This window comes from Chroicocephalus ridibundus, chromosome 2 (assembly GCF_963924245.1).
Source record: "Chroicocephalus ridibundus chromosome 2, bChrRid1.1, whole genome shotgun sequence".
Classification (NCBI taxonomy): Eukaryota; Metazoa; Chordata; class Aves; order Charadriiformes; family Laridae; genus Chroicocephalus; species Chroicocephalus ridibundus.
In genome coordinates this window covers 156,486,946-156,504,759 of record NC_086285.1, presented here as the reverse complement: position 1 = coordinate 156,504,759, position 17,814 = coordinate 156,486,946, and the positions used below count along the sequence as shown (strand labels likewise).

At 44.5% G+C, this 17,814-nt stretch overlaps 1 protein-coding gene across 1 annotated transcript in view; it reads left to right on the top strand.

The window, feature by feature from the left end:
• ANXA13 (annexin A13) overlaps positions 1-17,179 on the top strand; it is a 32,080-nt gene extending 14,901 nt beyond the window's left edge. Inside the window, exons 3-12 of the mRNA XM_063324093.1 lie at positions 4,789-4,867; positions 7,157-7,251; positions 9,680-9,850; positions 10,505-10,538; positions 10,624-10,703; positions 12,465-12,533; positions 12,753-12,854; positions 14,757-14,832; positions 15,654-15,766; positions 16,948-17,179. Coding sequence (XP_063180163.1) covers positions 4,789-4,867; positions 7,157-7,251; positions 9,680-9,850; positions 10,505-10,538; positions 10,624-10,703; positions 12,465-12,533; positions 12,753-12,854; positions 14,757-14,832; positions 15,654-15,766; positions 16,948-17,067 — 939 coding nt within the window. The 3' untranslated portion in view covers positions 17,068-17,179. The remainder of the gene's footprint in view (positions 1-4,788; positions 4,868-7,156; positions 7,252-9,679; positions 9,851-10,504; positions 10,539-10,623; positions 10,704-12,464; positions 12,534-12,752; positions 12,855-14,756; positions 14,833-15,653; positions 15,767-16,947) is intronic.
• The last annotated feature ends 635 nt before the right edge of the window (positions 17,180-17,814 follow it).

The following is a 17,814-nucleotide window of genomic DNA, read 5'->3' as shown; positions in this document are numbered from 1 at the left end:
AGCATGGTTGTGGCATCTGCTTGAGATGACAGAAATGGAAAAATAGCTGTGATTGCTCAGCTGTATTATCAGCTATTTTCAGGTAGGGTATTTGCAATACAGGAAGCTACCTCGAGCTTAGGGACATGGTTTAGTGGTGGACTTGGCAGTGTTAGGTTTACAGTTGGACTCGATGATCGTAAAGGTCTTTTCCAACTTAATGATGCTATGGTTCTATGATTCTATAATTCTGTGCTCATGGTAGTGTTTCTTCTGTTCTTGTCTGCTGATGGACGAGCACTTTGTATCTACTACAAGCTTAGTTGTCTTTAGCTAAAGGAAGATATTAGATTTTGTCTTCAGAAATATCTGCAATGTATTGCAGCATCCCACCAGTTCTAACTACTGATGCCTTGAATCCATCAGAGCTCTTCTTTCCCCGCCATGTCTTTCTTGGTTTTGCTGACCTTTTTGTTAAACTGTTTATTTGTGCACCATAAGGGCTCCACATGCTGAAATATCGAAGAGCAGTTTCCAAATGCTTCTCTAAGCATTGCAGACCATCTTCAACTACAAACTGATCTTACCTCTCCTTAAAGTCAAATGTAATTTACAGTAGGAAAAACTACGTAATGTGCCTTACAACAAGGTATAAGTTTTAGTTTTAGATCCGTTATAATCTATCCAGTTTCATAGAAGTAAATCTGTGGCAATTTTAGCCAAAGCTGCAAGGGCAAATGATTGTTGTCTAAAAATATGTATGAGTGAGGCAAAAACTGTTCAAGCTAAGGAACACTGTTGGCAGAAAAAGCAAGTGGACATAGGCCATGAAGACAGCTAGGCTGGAAATGAAAAGAGGGCTTCTTACCAGCAGAACTCTGGTTACACTAATAAATATGGAAGTATTGGAGAGAATTGTAGAAGCAAATGAAGTAACAGAGTAGATGGAGCTGGACCAATTTATGAGAGCAAGTTCCTTTACATCCTATGTCCAGCTGCAAAATTTTTATGCAATCTCTCCACCTGATATTTCAGGCTCCACATCATGCTATCACCAAAATTGCTTTAACATTTATAAGTCATTAACTACTCAAGCCTAATCGAAGACCTTAACTCTAAAACAAGAACTATATTAAAGTGACTCTGCCCATATTTTTAAAAGAATACCTACAAGTTACAAATGGTATTAAACACCAATTTCTTTTGTCATTTGTCCCTTGCAGGAAAATCTATCCATCAAAATCTGCAGGGTGGGAAGCAGTACAGGTCTGAAACAGCCCTCACTCTCCTGCTGGGAAGGCTGTGTCATTGGGCAAGAACAAGACCGGGACCCAGCAGGTGGTGAATTTTAACCAGGGCTTTCTAGATGACTCAGGACTTGGCCTTAACAGTCAGTCACTTAACCAGAGTATCAGACTTCCTCTCTATAAAGCTGATAGTAGTATTGCACACAGCACTATAAGAATGATATCTCCCAGGTGCATCATTTAATGTTTTACAGTGATATATTTGAAGACGGAGGCTTTAGCAGAGCTGACTCAATAGATTCCTCTGGTGCTTTAAAACAAACATGTCCTGAACATCATTAAGAAACAGGCCTTCCTTCCCTTCCACATTGAAAAGAAATGCCTTCCTTTTTTTAAGTCTTTATGAGTCCCCATAAATCCACAATGTTATTTCACTTGCTGGTGCTACCATTTTGCTACCTGTTGTAACTGTGCTACACACAAACACAACAGCCACAATGACAAGTTGCACGTAGGAGTTAGGGACTTGCTAAAACCTGAGCATAATTGACCAGCCATCAAGGCATAAGTTGTGGCTGCCCCGTCCCTAGAAGTGTTCAAGGCCAGGCTGGATGGGGCTTTGAGCAGCCTGGTCTAGTGGGAGGTGTCCCTGCCCATGGCAGGGGGGTTGGAACTAGATGATCTTTGAGGTCCCTTCCAACCCAAACCATTCTATGATTCTATGATCTATGCATTTAATACGTTAGCACTTTTTTCTGTATTTTGTGCTCCAGAATTGTCCCTTTTTTGCTGATTTTTCAGCTGTTTATCTGGTCCTTACCCTCACAAAGAAATGCTTTTTAACCAACTCTAAGAATAATTTCAGTACTGGCTGGCTGACACAGACAGCAGGGTCAACCATATGAGTGGCATGAGTGTCATCTGAAAAGTGTGCTAGCGCTATGGAGCCAAAATAATGATATCTTAATGTCATCATCATTAGTCCATTCAGATATTGTACCCCGTCTGTCCAGCTTACAGTGTCCTGTGGGTGCAAGAAGTAATTAGGAGTGCATTACCCAGTAATACTAACAACCATATGCTAAAGTAGGAACTGAAGTGTCCAAAACACTTTGCCTGTTAAACTTGGTATTATGGAGAGGGGAAATCTGTACTGGCACCGCACAGGGCGGTGTGTGGGGCACAGTCAATGGAACGGGCAGCAGAGCATCCTCTTGGAGGCTACGACCGTGATGCCCATTGACTCTGCCACGTGTTGAGGAGCACCCGGACCACGCTCCTTGCATAACCACCCTGCCTTTACGACTCTTCAGCAAAAAGGCCCATTGTGCCTCTGGTTGGCTGTGCATGCAGCATTTGCATCCTGGGGCTGTATATCCAGAACAGGCTTTGGTTGTATTGTGGGATCCCATTATTCTGTTCCCCCAGATTCCTCGGCCACTGAGCCTGGTTAGCTGTCGTCGTTTGTTTTGGTATTAGAGAGAACAAAGGTGAATTTTATTCTCCCAAGAATGGAAAAGGGGGTGTAGCAATCAGAAGAGATGAAGGAAGTTAGAGCTGCTTAATTTTCAAGCATGTTGTGCAAAAAGATATCTTTTGTACATGATTCCATCAAAGGAGAAGCACGTACACCCTATCATAATAGAAAAATGTGAATGCAATTCATTTTCTATAAAAACAGTGATCAGTGTATCTCTTCTCTAACTTTGTGCTTTTCCCTTTCCTTTTTGAGAAAATTCCTGAGAAATTTGAAGACCATTAAATAAAATCTCCCTCTAGAAAATACTAGTTACTTATATGCATCTGTTTCCACCTGATATGAAAGGTTCAGAGAAGCCTCTGTGTGTGTCAGAGCATACAGCAGGATACACATTTACAAGCAACATTTGTGATAACGATGTGGCAATGAAAGTCTTAGCTTGTGCTGTAGAGATCGAGAGAAATTATTGCATTATTATTGTACCTGACTAATTGCCATTGTTGTAAAAATAACTTTCAATTTCAGTGAGATGGCTGCACTACTATTAACAGTAAATTGTATCCTAGCTGCTAACTGCGTTAGAAAAGCCAGCTACCTACGTGGTCTTTGGTCTATCGCAAAGGTACATTGGTAAAGCAGGGTAGGGACTGGATTTGGGATTTCTCTTTGAGATAATACCCTTTATCTTTTGCTAGGAGACTCCTTTATCCAGAGCTGTAGCTCTTCTACCAGAGCTGGTAGATCACAGCATGAAACTTTTGAAGAATACCAACAACCACGCTTCCGGGCTATATCTATACTTGTAAATAAAACAGGGCGTCCTCTGGCCAGGTGGGTACATGGCAGAGCACGGCCCACAGCCATATGGCTAAATTCTGTTTATCCCACAAGCAGAATGATCTTGTGCCTAATGTCTTTCAGGAGTTGTCTCTGCCCTGTGCTGTCCCCAAAGACAAGGGGGCCAATCAGCCATTTAGCCTATTCTGCTCTTCAGCAGGATGGTGGCATTTTCAGGAGGGCTTAGAAGCAGACTGCCGTGCCCTGGGGTGTCATAACCCTTAATTTAGTGGAGAGCAGAGTGCCATGCCCTGGAGTATCTTAACCCTTAATTAACAGTGGTGGTGCCAGGCCCTGGCAGCCCAGCAAAGCCAATAGCCTGATCCACGTGTTGCTATTTGAATGGAAATGCCAAAGCACTTGCAGCGCCCCCCGAATCGACGGCCTGCATGTAGTTCTACTTGATTGAGGAGCCTAGAACCTATTTTACAGCATTATTTTAGAGTTTAGGCATTTAAAATAACTGATTCATGATACCACAGAGGTTGAAAATGTTGCTGCCCTCCTGGTCTCAGATACTTCTACCCCTGTCCGAGAAACAGCAGAATAGAGGGTGTACCAGCATTTCAGCCCTTGTGATTCACAGCTTGTCAGAACAGCAGGAACGGGCATCGTTTTCTGTTTACATTGGTATGTCAGGCTGTAAACTGCCGCTGTGGCTGTGGACTTTTCCCTGGTAGATTTAGCTCAAGGTAACCACATGTGCTATTTTGCCAAAATAAAAAAAAAAAACCCACCAGCTTTATCATGTTACATATCTCCAATTATCTCACTTGCATGAATGCATCAACGCAAGAAAGGTTTGCAGGACCAGGTTTTATTCAGCTGATTTGGATTGTAAACTCCTAGTACTTACGAACGTACTGCAGAGACGGGGCCTGGTTCTGTACACATCTGATAAGGCGTTTATATTGGCCTATTGTTAAAGTGGTACAAACAAATAATATTTGATCTGGCATGAAAATGCCTGGTATGAAGTTATTACCTTTAAATCATTTGAGTAAGCCTGAACTGGCGGAACGAAGTTATATCGGATCAGCACCGTGTGCCATGTGGTGGCAGCTATTTGTGGATCCGTTCTAGGAGCCCTAGGGATAGATCCAGTATTTCAGCAAAGCCCAGCATGAACTTCATGGTTTAGATGATGTGAATGAAGATCAAGCAAGAACCTGGCCCAAACTGCTGTCGTTCAGAGACTAATGCAAAATTGTTTCCCATGTATCTGTTGTGCCTCTGTTTTCCCAGTCAACCAATAAACACCATCATCACGGGTTTGATGCAGACCGAGATGCCAAGAAAATACATAGTGCCTGCAAAGGAGCGGGTAAGAAAGCTCTTTTTTTTTTTTACACAAAGGGCAATTCGGTATTATAAGGAGCATATAAATAAATTTAGGGCAAAACAGCTGTTCCAACTGGTTTCAGGTAATCTTTATGCTTTCTGTCACTTACTGACTCAAAGAACATGCACAGCCATGGAGTTTTATATGATTAACATAAATGGGAAGGGAAGCCAGCTTGTTCCTCAAAGACTGGTAAGATCTAGTTTGTTAATTGCTTGGCTCCAGGGGATTGGGATAAACATGATATTTGCTCCCTGTGACAGGAACACCAAGCTGTCAAGGCTGATATGACAGTCATGGGGTCTAGCTACTCAGGTCAGATTAAGGTCATGGTTAAATGTCCTTTCCCAGACCTTCAAGGACCAGCAAAAAACATCACCACCTCTATATGCTCATCAGAGCCCATTGCACCTCCATCTCCTAAAAGGAACATACGGTGCTCTCAATCTGCATCAGTGATTTTTAACCAAAAATACTGGCTCCCACCACCTTCTAAGGTAGTTTGAAGTAAGCTGGCTGAGCGTGCACTGATGCGAATGAGGAATGCACAGCGTTCATGGGATCCTCAGGTCCCCGGAGATGACAACGTCCAGCAGAGAAAGAACTGCCAGGCAGCATACCAGAGCAAGAAGTTATTCATTCACTCCAGGCATTTGCACAGTAAACATGTATTTAAGCATTTCTTCCTGGTATAGCACCGACATTCAGAACCAGCTAGTTAAGTGCTGAATATCAGGAACTCTTCCTGTCCTATCAACTGAGGCCCCTCAAGACAGTTCCCCAGAGGGCTCTCCTACTGAGAGTTTAACCCCACATTGTCAGATAGGAGTGCTTTTCCTTCTAAAATAGGACCATGCCTTCTGCCTCAGTTCTAAGCAGGAAGAAACTGGACAAGATGCCCTAAACATGTCCTGTATGTACCTGGTGGATGATATGCAGGGATGAGAATGCATCAGTTGCTGCTGAATGCCAATATCATTTGTGTTTTTATCCTTTGTACTGGTAGCTCCTTAGAAACCCTTGTTGGTCCCTGCTCCCGAGAGCCTGAGACGAGGCATGGCCCAGAGCCCAGTAGGTGGATGCAACAGATGGAAGAGCGCAAGGAGAGCATGGGGCAGTGTCCACCAGCGTGACGTGCATGCATCAGCAGACCTGGCCTATGGCTTGATGCCTTTGCTCTGCCATCTAAACCCTTTATATGCTACGGGTAGTTTGGCAGTGCCCATCACATGCAGGGTCATAGGTCTCTCCTGATACCCATTCTCCATTTCAGTACTTACCTTGAAGAAGTAACGCCTGAGGCAAGCTGCTGGCCCTCAGATGGAAGGGCACCGGGACACATGTGTTAATGCAATAGCTACTCTATTGTGTCTTTCAGGCATCCAAGCAACATCACTGCAGTCCTTTCCCTTTAACCACACACGTAAGGAACGCCTTCCAGCAGCTTTGTTTAGAGCAAACATCTGTTTATATGGCTGAGGGCAAGAAAAGTACAAGAACAAGGTCATTGCCTTCAGGGAGCTGCTTCCATCCATCGCATAAGTTACAGCTCAAAGCTGCCCCAGGGCTTCCTGCTGGGGGGATGCTGTGTGTTGAGTTCCCCGCGGGTTCCCGGGGGATGCAGCTGCTCTGGTGCCCATCACCGGGGCATCCCATACTCCCAATTCATTCTCACTTACTCTTGCCGAGCAAAACAGCATCAGCAGAGACTCAGACCACGACGGCCGGTTCCGGCTCCTCTTCCTGACTCCATTCAATGCAAAGCACAACCCATTTTGTACAGGCTGGACATTCAGGCTATGGGTTAACGAAGCTGATTTAAACACATCCCCACCCACCCGGGCCTCTCGCCCCACGCCGTTCGTTCTGTTGTGCCGGCACAAGCGTTCGCACACTTAATGAACTGGATCCTGTGGCTGATCCCTCAGGACTACTCAAACAAGCATTGCCACCAAAGACGGGTATGTCAGCCTATGGGCACTGCCATAACCCTGACTTTAGGAGCCATGTCTGACCTTCTTGAACAGAAGACTCGATTTCCCTGATAAAATAAGAGCAGCGCGAGATAGTGAACTTTTATTTTATGGTCTGAACATTGTAGCTGACTACAGTTAAGTATATCCTCAAAAGAATCTTAGATGCTACAAATCCTAAAGTTGGCACCAGTGGGGATATATAGAGAGCAGGTTTTTTTCTCTTCAGAGATCATGTTTTCTTTCCTCTGGATTAGATTCCTGATTAAATAATTCCTATGCGCAACTTCTTTTTCAGGAACCGATGAAAAGAAAATTATTGAAGTGTTGTCAAGTCGAACAGCGGAGCAGAGACAGCAAATAAAACAGAAGTACAAGGCTCTGTATAGCAAGGTATTTCAAAATAAATGGCCTCCCTGTTTCATACGGCACGCCTGCTAGAAATAGAGCCTACAGGCCTCTGCTCTTGAAAATATCAAGGGCACAGTGGATTTAAGGAGGACACCAGTTAGTTTCTGATTCAGCAATTTATTTTATCTCCTAAAATACCAATTATATTTCTAATCTTAGGCCTCAGAGTCTTCTTGAAATCAGCCTTAACCAGATCAGAGCATTTTAATCAAAGTTGGGAGAGCTAGAAAATTATTCATAACTGAAATAAAAAATACTTCAGCTTGTGTTCATCTTCAGCACATTCAGAAAAAGGAATTAATGTAAAAAGGAAATTTTAAGTCAGAATCCCTCTCAGACCAGATGCAAATTCAGAAGGACTATTTGATCTTACACCATTATATTTTTGTTGAGTTTAACAGATGTAGTATTGATATTTTCCAGTGATGAAGTAGAATGCACGTTGCAAACCTGAGAATTCTCATTGGGTACTTGATTTCTGGAGGAGGAAAGGTAGAACGCCTTAATGATTCTGTGTGCAAGAAAAATAGTTTCCAATAAGACAAATAAAGCTCCCAATATATTATTTAGATAAACAGTTAAATCCTGCAGAGCTTGTTATTATATTGGTATTTTCTTAAGGTCAGCTTGCTCATTAGTCATTAGTCAATGTTAATAGGACTGGCAGCACTGAACCTGAAAGCCTTCTATAAAGAATCATAGAATAGTTTGGGTTGGAAGGGACCTTTCAAGGCCATCTAGTCCAACCCCCCGCAATTGAGCAGGGACATCTCCCACTAGATCAGGTTGCTCAGAGCCTTGTCCAACCCGACCTTGAATGTTTCCAGGTATGGGGCAACTACAACCTGTACAACTGGCAACCTGTGCCAGTGCGTCTCCATCTTCAGTATGTAACAGTTACAGCAAGCATGATAAAGATTTTGGTTACATAAATCTTATAGATTGAGTTCTATAGTGAGGATTAATAAAAATAGGCATTAGAAATGAGAAAATGCTATGGGACATCCCAGTTACATCATCATGGAGCAACCCTTCTCGTGGGCCTGGGCAGCCCCTCACCACAAAAAAGACATTGAGGTGCTGGAGCAGGTCCAGAGAAGGGCAAAGAAGGTGGTGAGGGGTCTGGAGAACAAGTCTTATGAGGAGCAGCTGAGGGAGCTGGGGTTGCTCAGCCTGGAGAAAAGGAGGCTGAGGGGAGACCTTATCGCTCTCTACAACTACCTGAAAGGAGGTAGTAGCCAGGTGGGGTCGGTCTCTTCTCCCAAGTAATAGGCAATAGACAAGAGGAAACAGCCTCAAGGTGCACCAGGGGAGGTTTAGATTGGATATTAAGGAAAATTTTTATACTGAAAGGGTTATTAAGCATTGGAACAGGCTGCCCAGGGAAGTGATTGAGGCACCATCCCTGGAGATGTTTAAAAGACAGGTAGACATAGTGCCTAGAGACATGGTTTAGTGATGGGTTTTGTCAGAGTTAGGTTGATGGTTGGACTCGGTGATCTGAAATGTCCCTTCCAACCTCGGCAATTCTGTGATTCTGATTCTAAGGAGCCACAAGTTGTACCGTTTCTCGCTCCTGCTGCTCAAGGAAGTGAGGTTGATGGTGCACGCGTTGAAACTGCTCCGACACCCACATCAGCCTCTGACTTGAACTGATTGAGTGTTCACTTGTGATTGTGTAAGAGGGTATTTAAGAACAATAGCCTTTGAGCTGGGCTTCTGGTTTTTTGTTCTGAACTTGTCAAATACTTCCCGTACTACAGGAAATGCTGACTGCAGATAGAGCTTCAAATAAATCATCAGCAGGCATCCTTCTCAGCATGCATACACTAGCGAGTTCTTCTCTGGGGTCTTATTAAATTTTGAATTAAGTAGATCATTAGTAGAAGGTTGATTTTTTTTTTTTGGTGGAAAAAATGCTGATTGCTTGGTACCGAAGCACTCTGTAGAAATTTGGTGCTTTTTCCAATAAATCAATTTTAACCAAAACTGGAAGAGAAGTTTAGTAAGTTTGATCCCTTCTGTTGCAGCTCTTTTGAAGCAGAAAGTTTCTGCATTGTGTTTCAGAGCAAACTCTCCTGTTAAGCTTTTGAAAACACTAGACTATGCAGTCTAGTGTTTTTAAACAAGTTAGTAGTTACTTACACAAGTAAGTAGTTGTTTAAACAAGTAAGAGTCAAAACTGGACTGATATTGACTCGTATTTGAAGATGGAACCATTGTTTAATTCAATATGAAACAAAAATTTTTAGGGATTTTATTTTGTGAAAAAAAGTCTGTGTATTTAAAGCCTTTTTTATGTTTTTGTCCCTTTTTGGTACAGAAGAAGCTTTGAAATAATGAAATTCCCTGAAACAAATAAAAAACCCCAGCTCAGCTTTTGCACTAACCCTTCTGACTGTCCCCGCAGGATTTGGAAGACGACCTGAAGGGAGACCTGAGCGGGAATTTCGAAAAGGCTGTGCTGGCTCTGATGGACCTGCCCTGCGAGTATGAGGCCCGAGAGCTTCGGAAGGCAATGAAGGGCGCTGGGACGGATGAGTCGCTGCTGATTGAGATTCTCTGCACACGAAACAATAAGGTTGGGACACCCAGGTAGTTTTTATGCATGACCTTCCCTGGGTCGCAGGGCAAAGAGCTCACCAAGAGCATCCCCCCGGGGACGAGGAGGAGGGATCAGACCAGCTTCCATGACTGAAATGCCTGTTGTCGTGGCTGCAGCCATAAGGTTGCCATACTGAGGCTGAAACTCTTGTAGGAGTTAATTGTAGTATGATTAAAATTCCTTCCTTGGTCCTACTCCCATCTCCCATGGACGGCACAGAAGCAACACTGATGACAGAGAAAGCCCCAGGTGCCTGTTTAAAGGCAGCGTTGGCAATACTCTTGCCGTTCAGAGGTGGCTCCTGCCAGGTTCGGGAATGCAATCCTCTTCAAAAAGCCCTTCAGCTTATGCCTAGACACAGCTGAAACCAGAGGGACACCTGCATGAGTCAGGCATCCATCGGGATGTGTCCTGAGCCAGGCTGGGTTTGTGCCGTGTCTCTGCCCTGAGCGAGAAGTGGGAATTCGGCTTTTCCCCCCTCCATGCCTCCTATGCCTCAAGCAACACAAGCATGGTACTGACTTGCTGGGGTTTTGGTCGCTTATTTATTTATTAATTAATTACATTTGTTTATTTTCATTTGCCATATTTATTAAATTGATTATTTATTTATTTGATTTATTTGCCTAGGAAATTGTAAACATAAAGGAGGCATACAAACGGCGTAAGTAGTTTTGTCATTCAAACACTTTCATTTAACGCCTTTATCACTGGGTCAGACCTCACAGATGTTTTTTTTTCCTCCACAGTCTTTGATAGGGATCTAGAGTCTGATGTTAAAAGTGACACAAGTGGCTCCCTGAAGAAGGTATTAGTCACTGTGCTAGAGGTAAGGCTGGGGGCTTTCCTCTTACGCGTCTACCTGATAGGGTCAGCTCCTTCTCTTTATCCTATCTATCTACGCTGGGTAATCATAATAAGTATTAGCTGGTATTTACAATAATGTAATTATGATATGGAATATAATAATGAGGTAATTATAATAAGCAAAAGGCATTCTTCAGGTTGAGACCCTTCTATATCTATAGTTTTTTAATATAACTAAAGGGGCTATGTAAAATCACAGGTAATTTTATAAATTCCAATACTTTGAAGACAAGAGAATTGTTTTATTATTATTTATACCATGGTAATGGCTAGAATACCTGTTCAAGGTCATGGCTACATTATGCTGAGTTCTGCCCCAAACCAGCAAAATCTTACTTCCATCTCAGCTAAGGAATTTACAATTCAGATAGATATAGAATAAATAAGAAAGAGATTGCTGTTAAGTTAGTTTTTTTTGACCAAAAAAGCATATTTTCCATTAGAACACACTTTGTTTTAAACCACCTACACAAAATAAAGAAAAAGATTAATATCTCCATAAAGACACAATATAACTAACTAAGAAGAATACGATCACACCTAGAAATGCAACATGATGGCCAGTCGGATCAGACAGCCCTGAGAAATTAAAAGATTCATTAAATAGAATAAGCTTTAAAGATCTTTAAAGGTCACATCACTAAATACACCGCAGTTAGATTCCCATTCTGGAGAGCACTGATACAGCTCTCTTCACCTCTTGGGGTATATTTTCAGGAGTGAAAATAATTTTTCATAATTATTCAGATCTTTGTCATAGATTAGTCCTTCGTAATTTCAAATAACAGGAATTACAGTGTTAGTGAATGCTCAGAGTACATGGGTTAGTCAGGAAAATATCTTGCAGTTATCAGGGCACATCCAGCACCACAAAAACCAGCAGCACTTCACTGCAGGTACCAGGAACATCTTTTCAGTAGCTGGACGGTGGATACACCAGCTGCTTTCCTAAGAAACACTGTGGTTTGAGCCCGGGTTGCTGTATGTGTCCAGCAGCTCAGCCCTCTGGGATGAAACCAAAGGCCGTGGTGGGACGGTCCTGCCCCAGCAATGTGTGCACAGCTCAGCCCCATTCCCACCCCAGTGCCTGCCCACGCATGCTGCCGCTTCCCACCGCTGGAAAAATACCCGCAAAACCCAGCAGCAACCAGAACACAAGAACAACCCAGGTGGGCAGGGACCTCTGCAGCTCTTCTGGTCTGGCCCTCCTCAAAGCCAGGCTAACTCTAAACCCAGACCAGGTTTTCTGCTGATTTTGTTTTCTGCTCTGGACATGTGCTAGCTGGGAGAGGGAGCGGGAGCACGGGATGGCAAGGACGCTGGGGACAAGGGGGACCAGCTACAGGGGAGCATCCACAGAGTACAGTCTACTGCTGTGCAGCTACTGAGCCCCGATAGTCCCTTCTTGCTCCAGAGAAGCAATCTCAGAGTTGCAATCTCATTAGGGTCCCAGCACGCAGCAAATAAAACTGGGAGATAAGCCCTAGCATTCAGGCTTCACCTGTAAAGTCAGGAAAATCAGGGGCTGCGGTTAACATGAACAGACCGTTCCAAGCTGTACCACCAAGTCCCACCGTGCCCCTTTACTAGGCGTTTGTCAGCAGATGGCAGCAAAACTATAACCAAAATATTTGAGGGCCACGAGCTGACAGTCTTCCCTTCCACTACAAAATGTAATCAGCGCTTGGTCTGGTTTTTTTTACTGTCATGTCCTTTCCTGTAGGCAAGCCGAGATGAGACCCAACAGGTCAATGCAGATCTCGCTGAGCAAGATGCCACAGATCTGTATAAAGTAAGTGCAATTGTGGAAAAATCCCTGTTTCCCCTGTGCTGCGCAGCAAGGGCTGCCTGGGGGGTGACTAAACACACCAAGCAGGGGGGCAATGGCAGTGTAAGGGCGTGAAGCGAGGAGGGCATAGGCTGGAGCTTGGTGGATCAAGGGCTCTGGCTGACTTTTTGTGTCTACTGTGAATAAGCAAACGCTTCTAAAAAATAACATGTAATCTTCAAGGCAGGAGAAGGCCGGTGGGGCACAGAGGAGCTGGCTTTCAATGTGGTCTTAGCAAAGAGAAGCTATAGTCAGCTGAGAGCTACTTTTCAAGCCTACGAAAAGGTGAGTTATTCTCTTCTGCAGTGTGAGTTGCGTAGGGCCTGACGTGTAGTTTGCAGACCCTAAAATGACATGTAGAGCAAGAGATCCTTTCTTTGCCATTTTAAAAGTTCTTGAAAGCTTCAAGAATCTTGGAAAACATTTTCATACAACTGGATCCTGATCTTCTGGAAATAGGGAATAAAAGCTGTATCTTCTGCCAGTGAAGAACCTATTCCCCTTCATAACCTACACAACATCCAGCCAAATAAATGTCGCGATGTTGCTTCCTTCCCACAGCTGCGCCATGGTGGGTGTCCCCACTCCTGCAAGAAGACCAGTTCACAAACTCCTGCCCTAAAGCAGGGTTTTGCTTTTTCTGTTTTTTTCCTCTCCTTCTCCAAAGCAGAGCCTGTCAAGGTGTCTCCTCCTGATCCCCCTACTTCACATGCTCATTTTGGCTGGGCAGAGGCACATCTCCAGCCTCTTCCTCTCTGCCCGCGCTGGGCAGACAGCCTGTGCAGGTACTTTGATTCACTCTCCTCTGTCTCCAAATATAAGGCAAGGTAGGCAGCAGGATCCCGGCTGTCTGGTACTTTGCCCTGTGTCACCCACCAGGGACATTTTACTCACACCTGGGCCTGGAGCTGACCTCCACTGAGACCTCTTGCCTGGAAATGACCTGAGAAAGTCAAAGCAATGGGAAATCCTTCTCCTGGCAGCAAGGTGGAAGCTCAGCAGAGATACTTATTCTCAGGAGAGGGTCCCCCGCTCCAGCCTCTGGCTCATAGTCCTGAACTCCCCAAGGATTCCTCTTAGTTTGTCAGGAAACTGTAACCCTAGGCACTGAAGATGGAAAAAAACTCCAGTCAAGGCCATATTTCAGTGTCAGCACAATAAGGAACCCATAGTTGGAAAAATGTTTGCAGCTTAATCCAAGTTTTGGTTTGTTGCTGGCAGGAGAACAAAACCAGTCACTAACTGATACTCTCTCCCTCGGAGTGGCCCAAACCCTGGGGGTTCAGTTAAATGCTCCAATAGCCAAGCTACCTTGGCTTTTTGATTCCTAAAGCCAAGCAGATCAGGTTGCCCAAACCGGTCTACCACATCCTGCCTGGCTGTATTTGAAGTAGAAGTGGGCCAAGATTAGAGCCATGCAAACATCAGACCTTCTCTGCATTTGGAAAGATAAATAGGCCCAGATCTAAAGCAGGCTGAGGGTTTGCAGAACTTAAGCCCAAATCCTTCCCGCCTTGTACCCATGGTCTCCCAGCTCTGACCTAAAAGTCCACTAGAGTCTTGAACCATGTAGGGCCATCCTGATAGGCAAAACAGAGCAAAGTAAAAGGCTTTGATGTTCATGAAGTTCACAAAAGTCAGGATAAACTCTGGTTTGAAGTGACAGTCTGTTTTTCCCCTTTCTTAGAGAATAATACAAAAACTTGGGAACAACTGCAGTGCTTATAAACTTTCCCTGGGAAGCCAAAGACAATAAGTAACAAAACTTCATAGAGCTGGTAAAGGTCCAAAAATTATCTTATTTCTGTGGGAGGCATCCAGAGCCTTTGATAGAGGGGTTAGAGGAAGCTCGAACAGTTTCTCCTGCCCAGGGGTCACTCAAGAAGAAGCTACAGCTTCTTTGTCCTAGAAGCCCTCAGATACATGCGGCTGCTAGATTTAGGTTATCCATCTCTTAAGCATTGTGCCTTACCTGGCCACATAGACCTTCTTAACTTGGTGCCAGTGGATCCGTGAGTGCTTACGCCGGAGGAGAACTTAATTTGCCCTCGAATTACTCCCTTGGAAAGGCTCTAAAGGATCTGAATTGGCCTTTTGCCATTGGATCCTAAGTCTGATGCTGGTTTTATGGCAGTGGGATGGCATGTACAGACAGCTCTGATGGCTCCTTTTTTGTTGTCCTCATAGGTGTGTGGGAAGGACATAGAAGAATCCATTAAAAGTGAAACATCTGGAGATCTGGAGAAGGCTTATCTCACCCTTGGTAAAAAAAAAAAAAAGTGTCAAGAGCTTTCTTTTTTAGTTCTTGCCATCATCTGACATTGGTTGTTGGGGGTTGTGTACAGCCTGGTGACAGACATCGAGATAACCCTAAACTGAGGTGACATATCTGCCAGGAAAAGAAGAGCCAGTTTTCAATAGTGATTTGGACTTGCTAGACACAGCTTTTCTCCACACAGCTAAATTATTTGCCCTCTAACACAGGGTGGCCATCTCCAAGCTGCTCCCGAGGCCATCGCTGTTGATAACTTCCAGAGGATGCCTGGGCATCATCGGAAATGTGCTAGCCAGCCACCACGGAAATGTACAGGGCCCTTGACAGCAATTTAGCACTGGGGATGACTGTAACCAGCACTTAAGCCTGTCCCCTGGCTCTGGCTAGCTTTCTGGTATTGCTGTTATCAGTCTGGATCCGGGCTCTCCCAAATCTTTCCCCTGTGAGCTGTGGAGTGAGCAGCTACCCCAAGAATGGATGGGCAAGCGGAACTCCAGAGGGGCAAATGCTTGTTCTCATTCATTTCATTTTCACTGGGGAATGGCGGAGTACTCAGTGCTGATCATTTCCCTGTGTAACATGCTTTCCCCGTGGAGAAACGTATGTCCCCATTCAGACTTTAAGACTTCTCCTTGCATACCGATGGGGGACCGGTCACAGAATGAAAGCCCCACCAGCTCATATGTCTGTCTGAGCACAAACCCTAGGGAGTTTCCTTTATTTCTTCCTTATTTATTTCCTTCTCATTGAAGATGTATCACAAAGTATAAATATACAAGTATAATGAAGCCTCTTACTGTTTTCTCCAGTCAGCTGTGCCAAAGACTGCCCAGGTTACTTCGCTACACTTCTGCACAAGTCAATGAAAGGAGCCGGGACTGACGAAGAGACCTTGATTCGCATCCTTGTGACCAGGGCCGAGGTAGGGTACCCTGCGACCTGTAATACCTCACATCAGCTCTGGGAGAAATACAAATGTAGAGGGTATGGAGTGAGTCCTGGTAGCTCATGTGCTCAGTCAACCCATTTCAGCTCAGTGACACTCTGCTTTTGTACCCGGGCGACTCTAATTTTGATACTGCATCTAGTTCTGTTTTCAAAAGAACTAAACCAGAAAGCATGCAGGCAATTTCAAGTGGAGTCAACTGTACCTGGTTAAAACTAGCCCACGGGGAGGTCTGGCCCCAATAGGATGTTAAAAGTAAATTCCTCGTTAAGTAATGATAAAGCAGCAGTTCCCAAATTGAGAATTGCTTATAAACATATGTTGCCAATTCGCTCTGATTCCAGCTGGGAAAAACAGATGGGGAGAAGGGAAGAAAAATAAAGAGCCAAAGGAGATAATTGTCATTTTAAAAAGCACAAAACTGCACAAAACATTTGAGATCTTAAACACAGTCTTTAAGTCTTCCTTCCTTGTAAGCTGTGTAGGTTGTAACTGCAGGACTGTTTCAGCCTTGACATAGAAGAGAAGTCATTCACAGGGACAAGGAGAGCCTATTTCTCAATGATCGGCAATGTGAGAAATTAGTCTCCAGGGTAGTCTCTCTGTTAAGACACGGTCCAGTCGTAGTAACATTTAAAACCCCAGTGATAAAGATCAAGCCGTGCCATGGGTGCCATTTCACAGGAAAGCTCGAGACAAGGCATTTAATTCTCCCCACTGTGGTAACCAGAAAATTACTTCTGTGGGTGGAACAAAACTCCCTTTTAGCCGTACTCCTTGAGGTGCCTCTGTCCCTGCTTGCCACCACAGAGTGGCCTCAGGAGCTGGCAGTGACCGGTGTGAGTTTGTCCAAGGCTGCGCCCACATGGCACCGCTGAGCACTGGGCAGAGATGCCCCTGGCCACCCCGGCACGGCTCTCCGCTCAGACCCTCTTTGCAGCTAGCATCCCCTCACCACACCATCTGATGTGAGCTTACCTTAAATCCAAACATTAAGCTGAAAGTCCTCCAAAGTTGTTAGGCCTCCTGCTTTCTCCTCTCCTCCTCCCACCGGCTGCGGTGGAGCTTGGAGCAGACCCCAGGGGTCCTGGTAGGAGCAGGGCATATTACTCAAAGCACATCCCACTCTTCTAAAGAGACTCCTGGTGTCTCCTCAGAGCGACCTGCCAGCAATAAAGGAGAAGTTCCAGCAAATGTACAAGAAGTCGTTAGCTGAAGCTGTCCGGTCTGATACCTCTGGGGACTTCAGAAAGTTGCTGCTGGCTCTTTTGCACTAAAAAGCCATCAAGAATGAAGAGGCATGCTGAGCAGCCACCTCTTGATTAGTTTCCAAAATAGCATCCAAAAAATGTGGCATTAGCACAAAGAAAAAAATCCAATTTATTTTCTTTCCAGCTGGGAAATGTGTTGCCAAGTAATGTTGGACATGAGGTTTATGTTATGGCTATCTCGCCAAATGTCCTTAAGCAATAAAGGCATGTTAAAAAAACTAAATCTAAATTGACCTCTTTGTGTTTGCCTATGTGGAGGAATCTTCTGTCATTGTTTCTTCTGGGTAGATTTTCTGTCTTTTTCTGGTTCTGAAAATTATCCCTGTTCTTTCCCCAATTTGACGGGTGCCATGTCATGCCGTTACAGTCCTGCCAAGAGAAAATGGATAGTAATTTCTTCTCAGCCCATTATCGCAGCTCTTTAAACAACCTGAGGGTTGTGAATTAATGATTTAAGTCAGGGCGTGATTAAAATCCTGCTACCAGCGGGGAAGGTCGGAGTGGTTTCCCTGTCAGTGAGTTGCCCTCTCAGCATAGTCACCTCCTAAGTTATTCCACGAAGGAGATAAGGACTTGCGGTCCACATTGGCACCACCTCCTGGGATATGGTGCAGGAGCACAGCTGGGGAAGGGATGGGGCTTCATGAGATGGATCGGTCAGGCAGGGAAATGCTGTTCCCACAGAGGCAGATGTGGGCCTCAGGACAGCTGCATGGTCTCCATCTTTGGAGGTTTCCAAGAGGAACCTGATCT